Source organism: Podarcis gaigeae, assembly GCF_964106915.1.
Source record: "Podarcis gaigeae genome assembly, chromosome: 7".
NCBI classification, from domain to species: Eukaryota; Metazoa; Chordata; class Lepidosauria; order Squamata; family Lacertidae; genus Podarcis; species Podarcis gaigeae.
In genome coordinates, this window is record NC_139683.1 from 46460503 (window position 1) to 46481611 (window position 21109).

The 21109-nt window shown below is 40.1% G+C and overlaps 2 protein-coding genes across 4 annotated transcripts in view; both read right to left on the reverse strand.

Moving 5' to 3' along the window:
- Positions 1–9492, reverse strand: part of ENOSF1 (enolase superfamily member 1) — a 21445-nt gene extending 11953 nt beyond the window's left edge. Inside the window, exons 1-6 of one of the 2 annotated variants that reach the window (XR_014566631.1) lie at positions 9103–9492; positions 7895–8003; positions 4349–4464; positions 2759–2845; positions 1484–1510; positions 170–242 (exon numbers count right to left, since the gene is read on the reverse strand). Coding sequence is in view for 1 of the 2 variants with exons in the window: in XM_083748350.1 (XP_083604476.1) it covers positions 170–242; positions 1484–1510; positions 2759–2845; positions 4349–4464; positions 7895–8003; positions 9103–9186 (496 nt within the window). In the remaining variant the exon portion in view is untranslated. The remainder of the gene's footprint in view (positions 1–169; positions 243–1483; positions 1511–2758; positions 2846–4348; positions 4465–7894; positions 8004–9102) is intronic. The other variant, XM_083748350.1, reaches the window with a different exon arrangement.
- Positions 9493–13330: 3838 nt separating this feature from the next.
- Positions 13331–21109, reverse strand: part of YES1 (YES proto-oncogene 1, Src family tyrosine kinase) — a 29628-nt gene continuing 21849 nt past the window's right edge. For both annotated transcript variants that reach the window (XM_083748341.1, XM_083748340.1), the window contains 4 exons: positions 19353–19429; positions 18845–18998; positions 18155–18286; positions 13331–17099 (listed from right to left, as the gene is read on the reverse strand). In XM_083748341.1, the coding sequence (XP_083604467.1) occupies positions 16891–17099; positions 18155–18286; positions 18845–18998; positions 19353–19429 (572 nt within the window). In that variant the 3' untranslated portion in view covers positions 13331–16890. The remainder of the gene's footprint in view (positions 17100–18154; positions 18287–18844; positions 18999–19352; positions 19430–21109) is intronic.

A 21109-nucleotide genomic window follows, 5' to 3' on the forward strand; every position in this document is an offset into this window, starting at 1 on the left:
GAATGGATTACAGTAAGTTTGAGAACCAAGGTACCATTGTACTGAGAAAAAGCACTCTACTTACTAATTACTGAATATTAAATTTCTGGACTTGGTTAATAGAAAGAAATCAGTAGGGCTAACCTAAAGTAAGGGAATGTAGGTTTTGCGGCCTATAAAAATAACTTACTGAGAGCTTCTTCTTCTGTCAGGGCATCCGTAATGTATCTGAAATCTATGCAAGATAACAACTGTTTGGGATCCTGGTAAGGAAAAAGGAATCAAATTGTTGTATTATTTGAGAAGTGAAACACCATGTATGATTAACCCAGTCCAAGAGACATTGTCCATGAACAGGTTTGTGTGTTCAGAGGTCTGTTGATGCACGCCCACCTTTGCTGGCTGTGACCAGAGCAAGATGTGAGCCCACAACGTCCTACTCTGGAAATATCCTGGCACCTTACAGTGGTGGAAGCAAAATAACAAAAGGACCAAGTTTGAAACCAACTGTGAGTTTCAATGCTGATATTGTTGCACACATACAAAGCACACCGACGCTCTTCTGTACTCTCCCACTGGGTGGCATTGGTTGAAGTTCAATAAGTTTATTGTGCTAGCTGAAGGCCAGGACAAAAACCATATAAACACAAACAATAAAAATATAGAACAAATCCTGTGCTTAAACCAACAAAACAATGCAAGGGCAGCATTGGTAAAGTGGAACTGTGCTCAGCCAGGGGTGTAATCTGATGTGGCACATGAATTGAAAGCCACTGATCTTTAGAATCTGGTTTGTATAGAGACAGGACCTCAACACAGCAAACATTCATTGAGAAAGCCCTGTGCATAACAGAGGCAAATGCAAACAAGCAGCATAACAAGCTGCAAAATTGATGTTCAAACGAGTAACCTGATGCAACAAATACTAAAACATGCAGGCTGTACAATTTTAGATGTGGATCATGTATATATATATTAGCCTCTTGGAATAGGGACCTGCCAAACTTGTTCGTTATAAAGTGCTCTGTATATAGATGGTGCTACAGGAAAACAAATAATGAAAATACACTAGATTACTTTGAGGACCAAAAGAGCACACAAATTTAAATAGCTATTTGCTTACTTTTCTTTGATTACTTAAGCCTCAAATGTTTAGTGATATCAAATTACACACCAACCAACTTAAAAACAACATAAATATGGATTTCTATTGTAATATTGACAATCATGGCATTTCTTTCTTACTGCACTTTTTTTAAAATGAGCACTATAAATGCCAACTAACATCTGGTACAGCATTGTTCACGGACAATTGTTTGCACAGCAGTGTAGGAAGCACAGAGATGGAAAGTAAACTGTGTAGTCCACAGGACTCAGAAGACTTTGTGGATTTTTGCCACAAACTATTTAACTAGCGATAGGTCGTGATTTGTAACCATAGCTTTATACCATTACTTTAGCACAGCAAGGACATGAATAAACAATAATACAGTTTCTTTCTTACCATGTCAACAAGCAGTTTCCAGAGTGGCTTTAAAAAAAATGAGAGAGAGAGATTGAAATATTTAAAGTTGCTATGTCAGGTCTGAGGGAGGGGAGGCCTGTTGTTGGACTCCAAGTCCCATCAGTTGCAGCTATGACTGACAGCCTGAGATGATAGGAGATGTATTCCAACAAAATCTGAAGGGGGACAGATTTTCCCCATCCCTGTGTTTGAACACTTATAGCAGCTGTTAGGGTAAATTAACAGGTTACAGAAAGACAGCTGCTTATATTCTTTGACATGCGAGCCAGAAATTGTTATGAATTGGTGCTCAGATTCCATTAAGTACAACACCTGCCTTTTGCAACTGGATGATAATAGTCATTTCTGTTAACATGCTCTCTGCAGGGGCCCAGGATGCTGAATGCACAGGTTAGAGGCTGCTTGCTTTCCTCTGATAGGCTGGCCAAGGTGATGAGGGGCTTTGCCCTGAATCTGTGGCTAGTTCCCCAGTATTTTAAGGAGCACCTCTGGATTTTTCTTACACTCTGCATGTATTTGGCCATGCAGATACACTCAACCTCAGATGTCACTGTGGTAGCAGTCAATAACAGGATGCATTATGGGAACATTATGTATTATGACAAGGCATTTCCATTTGGATACTTTGAGCTGATGCAGCCTAAGAATGCTGGCAAGGTATGGAGTGCTACAACCTGCCACCTGTTTGCTCAGCCTTTGCCTCTCATGGCTACTGAGAACTGGCAGGCCTGGGCAGCTCAGTTGATTACAGCATGGTGCTGATAATGCCAAGGTTGCAGGTTCAATCCCTGTATGGGACAACTGCATATTCCTGCATTGCAAGGAGTTGAACTAGATGGTTCTCGGGGTCCCTTTCAGCTCTACAATTCTATGATTCTAGGAGAGAGATGACTGAACGTCTCACCTGCCTTGAAGGAGGTAGAGATGCAACCATGCCTTGGAACTGATCGCTGCTGTCAGTGAGCCCCTTTGAAGGTGCATTTTTGCCTCAGTCAGCTGATTGATGCTAATGGCACACCTTCAAACAGCTTGCTATGAGCCTTGCTTTGTCCATTTGCAGGCATGGTTTGCACCAGTTCTAGCTATTCCTACTCCAGTCATGACTACTGGTGGGCAACACCCACCTACCGCATGTGTCTCTTGAGGGCCACCTGAAATTAGGAAGATTCCTACCCTTCCATTCATGGAAAAACAGAACAGTTGGGAGGTGGACTAAACTGTGATAGTCTTGTCCACTTCTTTCCAATCCATTACCTTCCCTTCCTGTTTGGCCCACAAGTCCCAGACCGCATTCAGAATAGCAGCCGTGGCTAAATGCACAGCTCCTTTCTCAGGACCAATCTGTCGACAAAAGGATGTCGTCAATATATTATGGTAGCCATGAAGAGATAAGTATGACAAGACTCTCTGCAAAGGCCTACAAGGTATCTAAAGCATTTAGAATAATCTAGCTAAGGCAGCCTCCTTGCTTGAAAGATATCAAGAAAAGGTTGAGCAAGGATACCCTTTTCATGGAATAAGCAGCTACATGTCTCCTTGCAGTTCTGTAAGCCTATAATTCTTGGTTCCCAAGAATATGAATACATATTTGTATGGAAGAAAACAGTGAAGGGGAGCTGCATGACACGTTTAGCCAAACTACCTTGGAGCAAGACTGTGAACCATGCAGGCTCCCAAAGAGATGTTTCACAACCACTTTGCTCCTCCCTGGTCAATTAAACCACCATGCAAATATATGGTTTAGCACGCCCTCTGAACAGGGACTCCTGGTTAAGTTCTCTTCTCACTAACTATAAGCTGTAACCAAGAACAAACCTTGCCTCACCAAGCGAGCATAAAACTTACCCACTTGCACTGAGCTTAGCTCTGCCCATCACAGAAGCAAAAAGGACTAGGGAGGAATAAAGTGGTTGAAGCTCCTCTCCAGGATCCCACACATTCTTGGTAAGTCAGAGTTTGGCTTTCCATGTCATGCAAATCAGCCCTTTGAGATTTAGATAAATTGAGGTCAATTATATTCCAAGGCGTATTAAAGTACAGCTAGTATTTTCCAGCACACCCAGCACAAACATATACATTGGCTTGTACAAAACCATAACATGACAGGCGCAACTCACTTAGCAATGTCCCTGCATTGTTTGGGGTTTGTACAATAGTGGTATTTAGTGAATATTTGTTGAAAATGTGTAAGTTAATAAATGGGGCTGAGTGAGAGCATTTGACGTTGCCACAAATACAAGAATACAAGCAATGTTGAACCTAAGTCTTAGGTTGCACCAAGTCAGCTCTACATGTCTGATGGCAGGATCAATACCTACTGTATTGGCCCAAATATAAGCAGCACTTTCCCTCCCAAATTCCAAACATGAAAAGTTAAAAGTGCGGATTACAAAAATTGGCTTTTACAGTATTGCTGCTGAAACAGACATACGGTAAAATGTAACGGAAAAAAAAATGCCTATTTGTGAGCTTGAGACTGTTCATTTGCCATTTATGGGTGTGAGTGCCTGCAGAATTGTAGCAACTGAACAGCAATTTGCGATTTTAGCAATTGTATGGTAACTTTTGCGGGCTTGCAAGATCAAAGCCTTAAATTGGCTTGGAGTTACAATTCTACCAACCACAGCAATTTTCAGCCTGTAACCCAATGTTAAGGGAGCAGCTTATATTCGGGTATTGTATTTTTTTCCTTTTCCCCCTTTGTATTTTAAAGGTGCGGCTTATTTGCGGGTGCGGCTTATATTCGGGCCAATACGGTAAATAGATTTCCAGTTATTTTTTCTTACATGGACACTTTTGCATTCATGCGTTAGCCTTATTCCAAAATGCTGGAAAGTATCTTACCCATCGGAGTTGCCCATCACTGGTGAGCTGGCGGTAGAAACCTCGAAAATCACCAATTATTTCATCCAAGTCTTTATTGACCACATGAGCAGAGAGTGCATTGACTGCACAGACAACTGCAAAATACACCAAGATCTTAAAGGATTTTAAACTGCAAATGAATCCAGGATTTTAGTGAGCTGTGAAAATATTGTGTGTTCAGTCCTTCAAACCAAAAACAACTCTTGAATGAAATCCTAGAGCGATGAAATACCAGTTTGGCCAGGGATGATTGGTTAATTCAAGGAATTGTCATTGGCACTTTACTTCTACCTTTCTGCACTTAGCATGAGGTGGACAACAAAAGTATGTAAAATTACAGTATGACAAATACAGGAGGAGGATTAATCCTAAAGCCACTTAAGCTCAGCTAGGAACTTCTTGGAAGGCAGGTTATAAATCAAGTAAATGGGAGTGGTAAATAATGAGGCCAAAGGCTTGTCTAAACAGGTGGAAAGTGCCATCAGCTCTCACAAGGAAGGGAATTCCAGCCTGAGTGCAGTCACAGACAAAGCCTTCTTCCATGTCCCTTGAAAACACTACCCAGATATTGACAGGGCTTTCCTGAAAATTCTTATACACAATTGGCTTCATAGGGAGGCAGGCAACCTGGTCATTATGAAAGGACTGCTAGTGTTTCAGGAGAACAAATAACAAATTTAATAACAAATTTAAAACATTGTAAAAAATGTATAAATTGCTGTTGGAATGGCATTTGAAAGATGAAGAGGTTAAGACGGGAATGATACATTGGGCCAAAGATTTTGGTTATAATATACAGCTAAAAGACTGGGAGAAATTATGGAAAGAAGGAAGACAATTTATTGCATGCAATGCTTTGAAAGAAAGTGTAATGAAAATGATGTATAGATGCTATATTGCACCAGTGAAATTAGCTAAAATGTATAAAATAAGTAACAAATTTTGGAAATGTAAGGAAAAGGAAGGCACTTTTTATCATCTGTGGTGGGAATGTAAGAAAGTGAAAGGCTTCTGGGAAATGATTTATAATGAGATGAAAAAGATGTTGAAATATACATTTATTTAAAAACAACAACAACCAGAAACATTTTGACTTGATATTGTAAAAGACAAGATAAAAAATTGTTTTTATATGCGACAACTGCAACCAGAGTATTATTGGCACAGAAATGGAAGCAGAAAGAACCACTGATGAAAGAGGAGTGGCAGATGAAGGTAGATTGAACTAATCAGATTTTGTAAAGCAGTTCCTAATTTTGGCAAGAAAATAACAGAACTCCAAAGGGATTGCATGCCATCAATTCCTTCCTAGCAGAAGTGGGATAAGGTAGGGTGTACAGAAAGTATCTGCATTATGCATAAGCCAAACTCCTCTTACTTCAGCTGAGGTGAACAGAAGCAGTAAAGGATATCAAAAGAGAACTGTAAGTCATATAATCCGATTAGGGTTATCACAGCTGCTTGATCAACATCATGCCTTGCAACTCATTTACTAGTGTTAATAGCTGCAGCAAGATACTGCAGTGGAGTGGAAAGGCTTTAAAGGATTATGATTCTGTTGTTGTTGCACTGGGATCGAAGGAACCGCAGGTGGCTAAGACGTTACTATACTAAGCAGAAACCCAAACCTATGGGAAAATTGCTCAGCAGTTTGCATTGGCAGAAGATATGCGGGGGGCGGGGGCAGGTGGGGGGAGGAAGTAGCCAAAATATTTCTAGAAGAAAATAGTAGCTGATATTGCAACTGTTGTGTGTTAAAATCTTTGCTTTAAATCTGATCGTGTTTGCAACATTTTACATCACCATTTATACACACACACCCTGGTAAATGATAGAATTTCACCTGCTGCTTGAGAGTGCTTTCCAGTTATTCCTTAAATGTAAAGCACACCACTGATGATGAGCATAGGAAACTTTTCATGTGTTTTAAAAGAAGCAAAATTTATCCAGGTTGAACTCTGTTGCTAAATGGCAGGCAAATCTACACAGATAACTAGATCAGAATGAATTCTGGGGAGCAGGAGAGTACACGTTATCCACAGAAGTGCCCATTGTGTGTGTATGATTAGAAAATGGCATGAAATTTAAGTAGAGTTTTTCCAGGAATGTGCTACAGGTCTGTGAAGTGCATGTGGCAAGATCGAAACGTGAGAGAACATTAAATGTGGGAAGAGATGGGGCAGTTTGCATCCAGTTATTCTGAAACAGACACGTATGAGGTAAGGTAACTTGCTGGCTAGAGCTGATGGGAACTGGAGTCAAATAACCAATGAAGGGCCACAGTTTCCTATCCCTGTTTTACAATAAATATTAGGTTCCAGATGCAGCAGAAAGGCATCAAGGTCTATATTTACTCATTTAAAGTCAAGACTATACAAAAACATAATTTGAAAATGTTTATTTATTAGATAAATTTTATCTGAAGAACCAGAAGGCTCTTACATCTATAGGGGCTGTTATTTTCACATGGTGACTGAAATTCTTCAAAGAAGGCCCAGAGGTTCCCCAGTCCTGACATCTGGTTGGTTTTTAAGATGCCACAAGCTTGGTTTTTTGCGTCAGCAAACAAATATGGCTGCCCCTCTGGAAGTAGCCAGCAGGTGGTGATAGAGTCCACTAATGGCAGCCCTTCATAATATGGGATTTATGTTTAAAAGCTTCTTAACTCTATGGTTGAGTCCAAAGGAATGCAACAACTTCACATCAGTGCTACCAACCCTGTTGAGTGCTGGCATTAGCACGTTTGAGCTGATGTTCAGGGCAAGAAGTTTTTAAAATATTGTTATGTACTGAATTGAATAGGATCCAAACTGCAACAGTCTGATTGGTCCTAGAACAATAGGATCCAAAAGGCAGCAGTCTGATTGGTCCTAGAACAATAGGATTCAGAATGCAGCAGTCTGATTGGTCTCAGAACAATGCAGCAATATGATTGGTTGGCAGGAACCACCCAATCATGCTGCAGATAGAAGTGAATTCACAACCTGATTGGCTTACAGTAGAATTCCAGAATTAGCCAATCATGTGCAGCCCATTGTGTAAATAATGTATATAAAGCAGATACTTTGAGGGGACATTCATTCCTCCTCACCACTATGAGCTGAATAAAGAGCATGAAATCACTTTGCGACTCTGAGTATATTTCAAATATCATCATGATTGCTGAAAAAATGGAGGGAGGCTGCTTAAAGCAACACTCTGGTAACCTGCAGTTGAGAGCTGCAAGGATAGCTTGCCATTAAATGCCATGCCTAAGGCAACAGGAAATAGCAAGAGTTTTGTAGGTACCCTCAATATTGAAGTAGTATTAACACTAACAGAAGTAATGAAAATTCTCTAACCCTTGGCCAAAAGGCTTCAGTGCTCTATGGCTTTGCAGCGGAGCAGTTGCAATACATGACTTATTAGTACAAAGATCAAGAAAGCTCCTGAACTTAGATTTCCTCTTGGAGGCCCTTTCCAATGAGGAATTGTCATTCTCACAACAGATCATTAATTTAAATCAGAGGCAACATGATAACTTACCCACTTCTGTCCCTTTGCCCAGCGTAAATGTTAAGCCATAACCTTTGAGCCCATCAGGAGCATCTGTTTCTATTTCAACATAAACTGCAGAATAATCTGGGTCGGGGTGCTAAACGGAAGAGCAAAAACAACCAATATTGATGCCAGCAACACACACACACACACACACACACACACACACACACACTTGCATCTACATCTGGCTTCTTACATAGATATCTTCACCAAGTACAATTTTTCTGAATAAGGGTTTTTTTTTTTGTTTTAAATCAAGAGGTGTAGTGTATCTATTTACCATCAGTGTTGTAGGAAAGGGCAGCGAAAGCCTTCAAACAGGAAGCAGCAACTTTTTCTTCATTAAGAAATTTCCCCATGAATTTACTAACAATAAAAGGGAACAGTGTAGAACATGATGTAGTTTCTCCCCTGTGGGTATGGCGTTTATTGTTTTGTGTTTGTTACTATGTTATGTATTTTTCTGTTTTTAAAGGATCATCATGTGATCCTCAGATGAAGGGTGCTATAGAATTTTAGTTAAGAGGTGAAGAGGTGGGGGCAGTCAGGTACACTTGCCCCAACCTCAGAGGGATAAACTGGCCACCACCCCGCTGCTCCCCACGGCACTGGACGGGGGGCGGGGCGGGGGCAGCTGCCCCCCCAGGTCAGGTAAAACAATAGAAATACTTAACTGACCAATCATTTCGGTTCTGCCCACCCAACAAAAGTCTTGTCCGCCCCTAACAAAGCCCTGCACCCCCCCAACAAAAATCCCGGCTACGCCCATGGCACTGGATGCTTTTTGGTTTGAGTTTATAACTTTATTCCAGCGAGATTCCCACCCCGGGCCTCACACAAGCTTGCACGGGGCTGATAATACCTGTCATGAAGCTATTTGCCCATTCAAACCTAGCTGCGTAAAGGGACAAGCAGCGTGGTGTCTAAATCACGACAGATCCAAGAGCAGAGAAAGCAGGAACACGTCTAAAGTGACCGACTAGCATCCTAACCCATTGAAAACTAGGAGATTCAACTTCCGCAGCTCCGTTGAGCTTGGGAAAACGCCCGAGGGAGGAAAGCAAGAGAGGCAGGCGAGCCCAATCGGCGAGATCTAGCGTGGGCGCCCGAGGAGATCTGCCCTGCTGGAGCCGTCGGAGATCCGGCTGCGGCGCGGCGCCTTGGCAGAGGGCGCGCCCGGGCGCAGCGCTTACCATCGCATCTGAGCCATGGCGGGCCAGGGACGTGGGGAAGCGGACGTCGCTGGCGGCCAGACCCAACACCCTCCCTCGGCCCATCGCGACAGGGAGTCTCCGGCGGGAGTTCTGCGGGAATCCGCTTTCCGCCGACCCCTGGGGATCCCTCCGGGACGCCGATTGGCCCGCGCGGCGCTTGTGGGCGGCCGCATCCGAGGGGAGGAGGTTGGAGGGGGAAGCAAATGCCGAGCAGGCTCGAAGAACAGGGAAGAGCTAGAGAGGAAGGGGCGGCCCCACAAGTTAGAGCCCCACAAGGCGGAAAGAGGCTGGCCGGAATCCTGGCTGAGTTAGGGTCGCGCTGCGATGCAACTCCAAGGGGATAATCGTGTGGAGTTTGCGCTTATCCTGGAGCGCCGAGGCTAGCTGCGCAACTGTGCCTTTTTCACGCATTTCCCGCCCTGCCTCAAAGAATTCTGGGCGCTGTAGTTTCTTAAGGGTTGCTGGAAGTAGTAACTCTGCGAGGGATGAACTACAGGGCCCAGAATTCTTTGGTGCTTCCAATGTGCTTTAACGGGGTTTGCGATTGAACTCAGAAAAACAAACAAACCTGTTTCTAACATGCACAGGCGCACTGCAATGCTAACTTTCTCCCAAACACACCCCAAAAATGGATAGTGTTTCTCAGGTTTATTATGGCATAACCTTTTGTGGACTTACGAGTTTATACCATAATAAATGTGTTACAGTACAGTGGTACCTCGGGTTAAGTATTTAATTCGTTCCAGAGGTCCATACTTAACCTTAAACTGTTCTTTACCTGAAGCACCACTTTAGCTAATGGGGCCTCCTCCTGCTGCCGGAGCACGATTTCTGTTCTCATCCTGAAGCAAAGTTCTTAACCCGAGGTACTATTTCTGGGTTAGCGGAGTCTGTAACTTGAAGCATATGTACCCTGTAGTGTATGTAACCCGAGGTACCACTGTACAATTGTCTACCTAGAAGCCCCATTGATGTCAATGTTGCTTACTCCCAGATGAACAGGATCAATTGCAGCCTTAACTCTTGCCCCCCCCCCCCCCCAACAAAGTAACACACCAGAGACTTGGGACTTGAGCATTTATGGACACATCCTCTTTGACTAGGAAGTTCTTTCCTCATTCCTTGATGAGGATAGGGATTCTCCATAGTTACTGGTATAGAACATGCTTTTTGCACACACTCAGGTGCACTTTATATATTCCAGGAGTGGGCAAGCACTTCAGATGTAGTTGGACTCCCAAACTGCCACAAGCCAACGCCAGCATGTCCAGTGGCCAGGTATGGTGGGAGTGGTTATAGAACAGCAGCTGGAGAACCACAGATTCCCTACTCCCTATCTATTCCATTGTTCAGCTCCTGGCACAAAAAAACAGGCATTACTGCTGAGATCTGGCACAAGTTCTGAAGATTTAGCAGCTGAAACTTTTTCCAGCGTGGACCTAATGTTAAATGTGTGCCAAGCAGGTGATGGTCCAGATGCATGGGCGTTAATGATCACTCTAACAAAACAGGCTTTAAATCAAAGGGAATGTTAATGCTTTAATATCTAAAACAAACAGGCCAGGCCAAAAATATCTAAAACAGGCTAATCCAGAGAGCTACTGTACCATTTGTCGCCTTTTGAACTGGAACCTTTAACTGAGCCTGAACAACCCCTTTGATCTGCACCAATGAGCAGCTGATCATGCTTCTCTCTATACCAATGAAAACTTCACTTGCTAATTCTTGCACCCCAAGCTCCTGCTACAGGTGTGCAAGAGCAGGTGAGGCAACGATTAAAATGACAGACTGTTAAGTCAACCCCAATGTTAGAACACATCCTGGAAAACCCCCACAACTAGTTATGTTGTAAGAGCATCTGAAAGGCTAACCAGTTGAGCCTTTGCAATTATCTGGTATTCCTTCTGGTGCCTTCTCCTTGGTCTTCCTGCAGTTCCTGTTGACCTCTTCCCAGCTTTTGTAAACTTCCTTCAGCCCTCAACATTCCCTGTTTCAGTGGGAAGGAATTGTATGTGGTGACAGAAGTTTCAAACTTTTGCTAAGCCCTTATTTACCACCATCACTGATTGAACAGCTTTTGGCCTGGGGTGAAATTGGGCCATTTTGAGAAGGGTTGCACGATACGCTTGTATAAAAAAAGACTGAAATAAGTGGTATTATCCTTATTTAACATGTTCTCCTAAAGAGGCACAACTGGCCCTATGAAACTGCAGAACTCCTATGATACTGTGTTTGAAGCTGCTTCCACTGTAATGTTTTGCATCCCTGAAATGCTTTATCGGTATTGTTACCAGACTCTGTAGAACAGCTCAGTACACACTTAGAAGTCTTTGAGAAGTATAATACTTGTGTTGCTTCTGAAAAGAGTGCCAATAGATAGAAAAGCAACATGATCATTGCACCATTTAAATGGGAGGGCATAGAGATCTAGCAGTTGGAAATGGCAGTTTTGTTTTATTTACGTATTATTTCATAAAAATTATACACTGCTTGATTGTAAACCCCCCCCCAAAGTCGTTTACAAAAGGGTAAGCAATAAAATCTAGGAAAAAATTCAAACATACAAAGTTAAAATGCTAAAACAGATTAAAACTATCTTAACTTTCTAAGCATCTGGGGTAGTATCCAAGTCATACTGAGAGCAGACTGATTGAAATATGGACTGAGTACTTTGTAAAGGTGGTGTTTTATGAAAAGTTCCTACTTCTCTGAAATAGTCAACTGTGTCGATAGTCGAAATAGTCGATGCCAACCTTAGAATTTTTGGAACATGCTAATTGTGGCCACAGTCCAGTTGCCCTGCTCAAAATTAACTGTACAGTACTTGCAAGTCTATGGTTTTGAGGAAATGCTTCTTAAATTCACTAGTCATTTCAAAAACAGCAAAAACTATTAAGCTTGGGTATCTGGGCTTCACACCAGTTTATGTAGACAAAAAAAAAATTAAAATACCTTATGTCGATTATTGGGATAGGCAAACAAATCAGTAAGGAGACATAATTGGCAAGTCAGAAGAGGCTGACGGGTAGAATATGGACTAATGGAGGAAAATACATACCGTAAATTGCTCATAAAAGCACAGTAGAACCAGGTCACAAAACATATTTAAATCAGAGAAATAGGAACTGATAATATCACACCTTGTAATTAACGTATGTCGTTCGTTACTGATGTGAAAGGCTGTGTGCATTTTCACACTCAAAATAGGCCTCAAGCTGATTTCATACACTTGCTATCTCCCTCTCTCTCACACACACGGACAGAGAGAAAGAGAGACAGCAAATAGATGGTATAAATAAGACATAGGAACAACCCCGTGGATATTGGTCTCTGCTGAAACTGCACATAGTGCTGCTTGATTAGCAGGAAGCAAAGCTGTGTCTCTTTCCCTTGAGCTGTGTGGGAGTTTGTCTACTGTACTTCTGAAATTAAGGGGTGAGAGTAGAGAAAGATCATCCCTGCATCTCTCTCCAGTTTCTAGTAACTGGTTGTAGCACCGTTATCCTGAGATTTTCCCACGCCTTTTTGTTCTCCGCAAGGAAACTAATTTTTTCTAAGGCTGTTTTATCCTTGACAGTATTTCACTTGCTCTTCATCACAGATAAATGACTGGCCTAGAACAAAAGCAACAGCTGGCCTAGGAGGCAGCAAAACCAGGGGTAAGAGACGTTTGGGAGTTATCAGTGGAAGTAGCAAGTTTCAGGAATGAGCATCTTCCAAAAGAGTAGGGAGTTGTTAACTGGGGACTTTTTGGATCAGGGTTCACTACCTCATCTAATAGGATATATATGCAAGATGTTTTGATATAATTTCATAGGAATATGAAGTGCTACTACAAATTACCATAATGCTATAGCCTACTTCAATAAGATTAAGAGGCAAATAAGTGGCCACTTTCAATAAGTCTGGGAAAAAGCTGATTTAATCCAGGAAACTTGTATGGGGAAGAGTGGCCTGGATACTGTCTGAAAATACAAATTGTCAATGTCACAGCTATTATTTTTTGAACTTTTATATCAGACATTTTTGAGGAAAGGGCTGTGGTTACGAATTGACATACATCTAGCAAAATATGCCATTTAACAAATAGACTGTAATATAAATAAGCACCACTGCTGAATAGAGGAATAATGAGTTATGCTTAGATTTCCACAGATGTTAAACCATGGTTTGTTTGTTTTTGTAAACAGTATCCACTACACAATGATTATACTTTAGGAAGTTTAATTATGCAAAAGTAATAAAATATTAAAAATATTTAAGCTTGTGTACACAGCATGATAGGAAAACCAAACCAAAATTTAAAAATGAAAAGTTACCACACAATGTAGCTTCAACAAAACAGATGGGCAAGGTTTGCAACACAGTTTTGATCAGAAATGTTACATAACTGTTTCCATTAAAATATCAAAATCATTCTTAAATGATTGATTACAGTAGCACAAGTGCTGAAAATACAATAAATGTAGTAGTTGAAAACATGTAAAAAGTTTGCATCGTCGTTTTGTTTTGTTTAGAAAACAGTATACTAGGATTTCTACAGTCATAATATACAGCGGCACTTCTGTACACTGGAGATGTGGGATTGGCTGTACAATATTGAATGAAGAATGAGGTTGTGGAAGAAGACATGGGAAACAATGCACAAAACTAAGCTTTTGTGTCGTTTGCATTAAAAACGAGCTGAGATGGCATGGAAGTAGTGTCTGAGAAATTATAACCAACAGCACAATCTGTTGGGAACTTTGCCAGCACGGATCCCTTTGAAATGAACAGGAGCAACACAAGGAAATGGTGGCATCCATTCTTTTCAGCTGTGTTTCTGCATAATTTTCTTAGTTAATTATGTTTACCACTCCCAGTCCACTGAGGAGCAAACCACAACCACACACACACACACACACCACTCATGCAAGAGGCTGCTGTGGGGTGCAAACTCCCCAACATCTACCAATGCAGCTCACACATGTGGAAGGAAGTGGAGGGGAGAGAATCCTGAGATCCACACACACACATAGCAGTGATACTATTCAATTCATGGTACAGTTCAGTCTCTGATCTATTTGGCAAAGTACTGGAGCAGGGAAGATCCACAAATACTGCTGCAGTCCTGGGACTGTAGCCCAAGAACCGATGCGAAGTACACAAATGAATAACAAAACATTCATAATATCACAAGACGCCTCATCCACATGGAGCAAAGTAGTCGTTAGTGTTTTCTTATCGTTAATTGGTAAGGGGAAACAGTTCAGAGCGTATCTTAGAAGGGTGCACTTGCTCCCTGATACGGAAACAGGACCGACAAAATAATTCATGAAAAGTAATTAATATTCTAGGGGGGAGAAATTAAGTAAGCCCTGACACCTGCAAGATATAGTCTATATGGACTGCTGAAAAAAATGTTTAGAAGAATGCAAAATGAAACAGAATAGTGATTCTTATAACCCTCTAGAGTTCTAAAGTGATGTTCAAATTATTTATTTATTGCATTTCTAGGTTGCCCTTTTCAGCCCAAGGTGGCACACATAGCTCTCCCCCATCCCCACAACAACCCTGTGAGGTAGGTTAGGCTGAGAGGCAGTGCCTGGCCTAAGGACCCCCAGTGAGCATGAATCCCAAGTGGGGATTTGCACCCTGCTCTCCTTGGCACTCTAACCCCTATGTCATACTGGCTTAAGAAAGCAGCCCAGGAACCTATCAGGATTTTTATTTTCTTTTTAAAAAAAAGATAAGCTGCTATAATTTGGGTGAATTTAATTTAAAATCAATCCTGTTAAAAAAATTAAAAACATACTTTATAAAAATAATTTTTGTAGTGTATTGTATTACTTTTAATAAAAAAGTATGTCAGTGTCAAGTTCTTATTTGCCAAAACAGCTTAATTACATCAAAGATTTGAGGTAAAAGAATTATCACAAAGAAAGTTGTAGATACAGAGGGCATTCTTTTTAAAATACATAATCGTTTTTCATGAACTGGCTCATAAAGTTAAGTGTTTTTTTATTTCCTCACTATACAAATGTTGTTACAGTGAATTGTTCCATTTGTTAATTAACATCCAATCAATATCAGAATAATTTACTGATGTGTTGCATTATTACATAAATGTAATTGCATTACCCATTCTAACATACAGGAAAAATCACAATCCCATAATTTATTTTCTACATAAAACCCTTAGAATATTTCATAGTTAGGGGTGCATAAATGATAAGGGAAAATGCAACATAATTGCACCGTTTTACAAAAAATATTGTAGGAGCAGAATTCAAAACTCCCGATGCAACAAATGTCACCATTAAGAACTAAATCCATATGATTTGTCTGATATGACAATGATGTTGATCATAATTTTCACAGAAAAAGTTTGTTGTGCAGAATTTTTTTTAAAGTAAAATTGGCAAATTCTAACAATGCCAACGGCACATTATTGCTTGATATGTCAGAGGTTATGTTAACTACTATTACTTCCAAATACAACTAAGGACAATATGCAGTTGGAAGAAGGCTTCTCCACGCTTGCCACTAGCTGAATCTAGTGGGGTGAATATGCAAAGCCCAGGGGGGCGGGTATGGTAAATCCTACCAACCACTCCCTCTTCCACACACAGCCACTTATTATTGGGTGTCTGGCTTTTCTAAACAGCCCGTCCATGTGCAAACCCTGCTCTGTATGCATGCTCTGTTGGCTTGGAGCTTGAATATAGTATACAACAGCTGGGCCAACTAACCATCAATAATTTGCTGTCAATAATCTAATACTAAATATATTGGGCTCCTTAACTTTTCACACTTTTTTCCATAAATACTTTGTAAATGATACATAAGAGTATCTTCTTAAGAAAAGCAGAAGTGCAATTTTGTGAATCCCTGAACTAGCAATGTTTTATAGGAAGCATTTGTAGCTACTAACCACCTCTCCCTCCCTCCCTCTCTCTTTCTCTCTCTACCCTGAAAGAATCTCACAAGATTGAGGCATGTTTCACGGGGCATTTCTCTCTGAAAGGCTACCTCTTGAAAGAATGATGAGACTTTCTCTTTCCCCCTGATTGCATTAATTCAACTTGTGGTTACCTTTATCATTTATAATTAAAGTAAAGCAGGAATGGGGGTGGGGTGGGGGGAGATCAACTTGCATATACTAATTTCCAGTTACATTAACATAAAAGTATCTCTGCAGTGCATTAATGCTCTTCATTTCCACTACTGAGGTCTACAATTTAATCAAGTTTATCATAAATTGTCTGGTTTTTAAAAGAATACTTTCCTATCCTAATTAAATCAATGTAAAATGGGTCAGGTCTCAAGATCACAACTGTAGTGCTATCTCAGTTTTTGGACACAGGGCATTTTATAAAATTGGAACTGAATTGTTTGGTCCCGTACACCTCCTTTCTTATTCTCAGAACATTTCCATTCAGAAGTTTATCTAATTGCTGGTGTTCCCTTTGCAGTACAGATAAGACAAGAGAAAAAGAAATAGATTAGCTGTGCCACTCTTATAATGTTCATTTTACCACCAATTTTAAAGTATGCTTCTTGTGGACCCTGACAGAATAAGGAAGGAAAATATCACATCATTGGTACATTTGGGTATAACACTTTAAAAAGTGGTTTTGTGCAATTGTATTATGGAATTCCAGTTTGCTAGCCATCAAGAGCATGCAAATGGCAATTTGCTTTCCTCTGAGTCCTTCCAATCAGCAAGGATTTTTTTGGAAGTATTTTATATTTGGCAGATTTGTGCAATGAATGTAGGCCAAAGACTTATAAATTATCCCCAGGCTGGTACTGTGGTTCTGTTGCAGTAAAATAGTCTTCTAAGAAAGATTGAATATACTCAAATGTTGGTCTTTCATCAGGATCTTTCTTCCAACACAGTTTCATTAACTCATGGAGAGATTCTGGGCATCCTTGAGGACAAGGCATTCTATAGCCACGTTCCACTTGTTCCAAAACTTCCCGGTTTACCATGCCTAAAATTATACAATATGGATTGAAGTTTATAGTCAAGAACATGGAAGAGCATTTAAGGAGTGGCCAGTGATTTTCTGGCCTTTTGAGAATCTATGAATAACGGGTGTATCTGAAACAAGATATTGGCTGGGTTCAGATGTAATTCAAACCCATGGTTTGTGTCACTAAGCTACGATTGTCTGAGTTTTCAAACCTGAAGTCAGTCATAAGTCTTGGTTTGTTTAGGGGGTGACAAACTGAGATCTGAAACGAATAGACACTGTCTTGTTAACTACAGTTTGCAGTTTTGTCTATAGTTAATGTCAGGAGCTGGAGTCAGGGGCAGGTCAGCAAAAAAACCAACCAGTGTTAAGTGAAGTTAACTCCAAAGAAACCAGAACAGCTCAGGCCTAGTGATCAGAGCAACTTTCCCTGGTAGGTCTTGCCCTAACGAGGCAATTGCGAGGACTGAGGGTCTTCACCTTCCCACGGCTCTCCTCACCCAGGTTCTTCCCCAGAAACCTGAGGCTCCTTCACCTTCTCTCTCTTTGCAACAACTTTTATATACCCCCAGGCCTATTGATATCATTTTCATATTAGTCTTTGCTGATAGGTTGGTTTTAGCTCTTTTATTTGTGAAATGTTCTGTTTACTGTGATGGACATTTGTTTTATTTCATGCTGGGACAGCTTTTAGCATTGAATTTATTGTATTATTGTGGTGGTGTAATCTTGTTTCACATATTGGTATGTATACTGTCTAGAGAATTGATTTTCTGAGGTGACCAAAATCAATAATAGTATAATTTATAGGCTCTAGTCCTTTCATAAACCACCTAACTAAACTAACAAATTAATCTTCAGTACTTTTAGTTTAGTGGTGAACTCTTGTTCACATGTGAGAACAATGCTGGAGACAAACCAGTTTTGAATACTAGTGAATAAAACAGGCTATCTTCCACTGCATGAATTTTTAAGCAAAAAACACACAGCAAGAAATAGAACAGTGAGTTGGCTCACACATTCAAGATACCATATAAGCAAACAACAATATTCTTATTCTTTTTTTTTTTTACCTGGATATGGCACACGACCCTTTGTTACAAGCTCTGTCAACAAAATTCCAAATGACCAGACATCAGATTTAATTGTAAATCGACCATATAATGCAGCCTCAGGTGCTGTCCACTTAATTGGGAATTTGGCCCCTAAAAGTGGATAGAAGTATAAAAAGTAGTTTTGGTGTGAACTTGCAAGATTGACTCTGGGGAGAGAATTCATAATTTTACAATGAAAAAGGCCAGAAGTATAAACATTTAAATAACCTTATAAAATGTTTGCAGGTTCGTGGGAAGGCGGGATCAAACAATGATGGGGTAACACCTTTGTTAGGACCAAACCCCCAAATTGCAAAATAATAACGTTTCTGAACTTCAAGCTAGATCTAATGCTAGATAAATAAAGCAATGATAGGGTTCAGGTATTATAAAAAAGCCCCAGTGTAGGACATGGTGTAATTTCAGAAATATAGAAAATGCGATTTCAGAATTGAAATAGAAATTTTTATTTCATGGTTCATGAGACTGCAAGAATGGTATGCAACTGTAATATGTGTGTGAGAGAGGCCCATGTTACAAGCGTGTATTGGGCCCCAAACAGTTATGCTTAGGCCCTGCTGATCATGAACCCAGATGTGGTTCTAGATTTTAAATCTCTCAAATTAATTCTGTTGGTTAATAAGAAATATAACAAAATAACAGATATACCTTGTCTGGCAGTGTACTCATTGTCCTCTATTAACCTTGCTAAGCCAAAGTCTGCAATCTTGCACACCAGGTTGTCTCCTACAAGGATGTTAGCTGCCCGAAGGTCTCTATGGATGTAGTTCATTCTTTCAATGTAGGCCATGCCATCTGCAATCTTTAAAAAACTGTATATTAACAAAACAGCGCATAGCCTCTCAAATACTTAACATATACTAATAAACATGTTTGCTCTTGTTTAGCTGCCTAAGTTACATTTTACAAACATAACACTAGATCTTTACCATTTTTAGATTTAAGATTTTTTGACTTAACCATGCATATATTCTATTCAAGCTTGTAGTAATTATTATTTTGCAACAGAATTAAAAGTTCTTCATAAACTGGAAAAAGCTATACACTAGTTAAAGCAGACTGTTGTGTTCAACCTTTTCTACATGTTACCCAATACTACCATGTTGTAACAAGATAATAATCTAGCAAAATGACTTCTCTTGATTTAAACAAGTACCTGAGCAGCCATATCCACCAACTGCGGAAGCTTTAAATATTTCCCTTCTCCTTCCTTAAGAAAGTCTAGCAAGCTACCTGCAGAAAGACATTAGTGCATTTATTTAGGTGCAGCTGGAAACTTATACGAGACATTATTAAAGTAATTTACAGGGAATAGTTCTAGGCTGTTTTCTCAGCTATGGAATCTGTTAGCATAGATAATATTCTTTGCAAAACACAATAGTGTCCAAAACACAATGATTTCACATAGTTTTGCAAGGGACTCAGTTGAAAATAGGGTTGTCTCAAGCATATTGCACAAACCTAACTCTGACAGAATCAAAACGAAGGAATCGATAGAAGGGACTGCAGTGCTGCTACTGCTGCTAATTCCTTGGGTTTATCTGGATGAGAGGCTCAATGCTGTTAATTTAGAGCCATTTAAAATTTATTGGTTAAACATGAGACTCCCCAAAAAGAAACCACCTCCATAACTTTGTGAGGCATCAATTTTACATCACATATGCACAAACAAACAAGTGACCTGTAGAAATGGATGCAAATGTAGTATTGATTTATCTATTAGTCACAGGCAGCATTTGAGTAGAGCTCTCCCTCTTGCAAAGAGACTGGATTACCAGAATCTGTACAACAGCAGTTTCTACATTTACAGCAAGCAGCTAGGAAAATAATGGAACTGAAGCCAGTTCAAATTTCATCTACTACTGCTATGCACCTGAGTGCATAAGTTTTCATCCACTCATGTGCATTCACATACAGAAGGCAACATTAATTGACAATGGTTGTGTTCGCACACAACACTAAGCTAAGTCATGGTTGAGCACTACATGGAGAGGCTGGAATGAGATTCATGCGCCCGGTCTTTTTATTCTATGTCACTAGCACATGGTTGTTTAAAAATCAAAGATTGTGGTTTATAACTTTTTAAAACTTTAAACTCTGCATTATGAAACTAGCTTTTTAAACTAGTTCATATGCAACAACAAGCTGGGATTCTGTGAAAATATAACTAAATATTGCCAAAATACTCTTCTGGGCCATGTGGAGGAGACTGAAGAGGGGGAGCACAGGAGCCTGTGTCTTGGCCTCATTTCAGCTGATGCACCAAGTGCTAAATTGGAAACAGATCAGCATGTCTGCAGTACAAGAACTATCCTTTTGTTTCAGATGCAAAAGTCTCTATGAAGTCAGACTGTATCTGACATATAGGCTGAGTTTGCACAAAGCACTAAACCACAGTTTAATGTTATGTTCATGAGCTTTGTACTTGTGTCTTCTCCCTCACTTTTCCTTCTGCATAGCTACAAGGGGGATATTGGAAGTATTAAGACTGTTAAGACATGATGACAAACAGTGGTTAGTTGAAAAAGGAAGCAAATACTTCCAACTGACTCATGGTGGTCACAACCAGATAAGAAAGGACAGGGGGGTGCGTGAACCTGAGACTTGTGCATGTAACACTGAACTATTGTTTAGCATTACATAGAAAGCAGACCCTGTTTTAGAAAGTCTTATCTGAAATAGTTTTAAATGAATCTTTATTTTATGTTTTTTATATTGAAGCATATTGATGCCAAATTTTTCCTAATGGAACACCAAACAGCTAAGCAGTTAAAACTGTGACAATGTAAGAAAGAAAAAAGAGAATATGTCAGTCCTTTAAAGACCAGCAAATTATTTGTAAGGGAGACCCAGCAAACCAAACAACAGAATTTACAAAATATTTCCATTTCAATCTCTTTTGTATCCATCTAA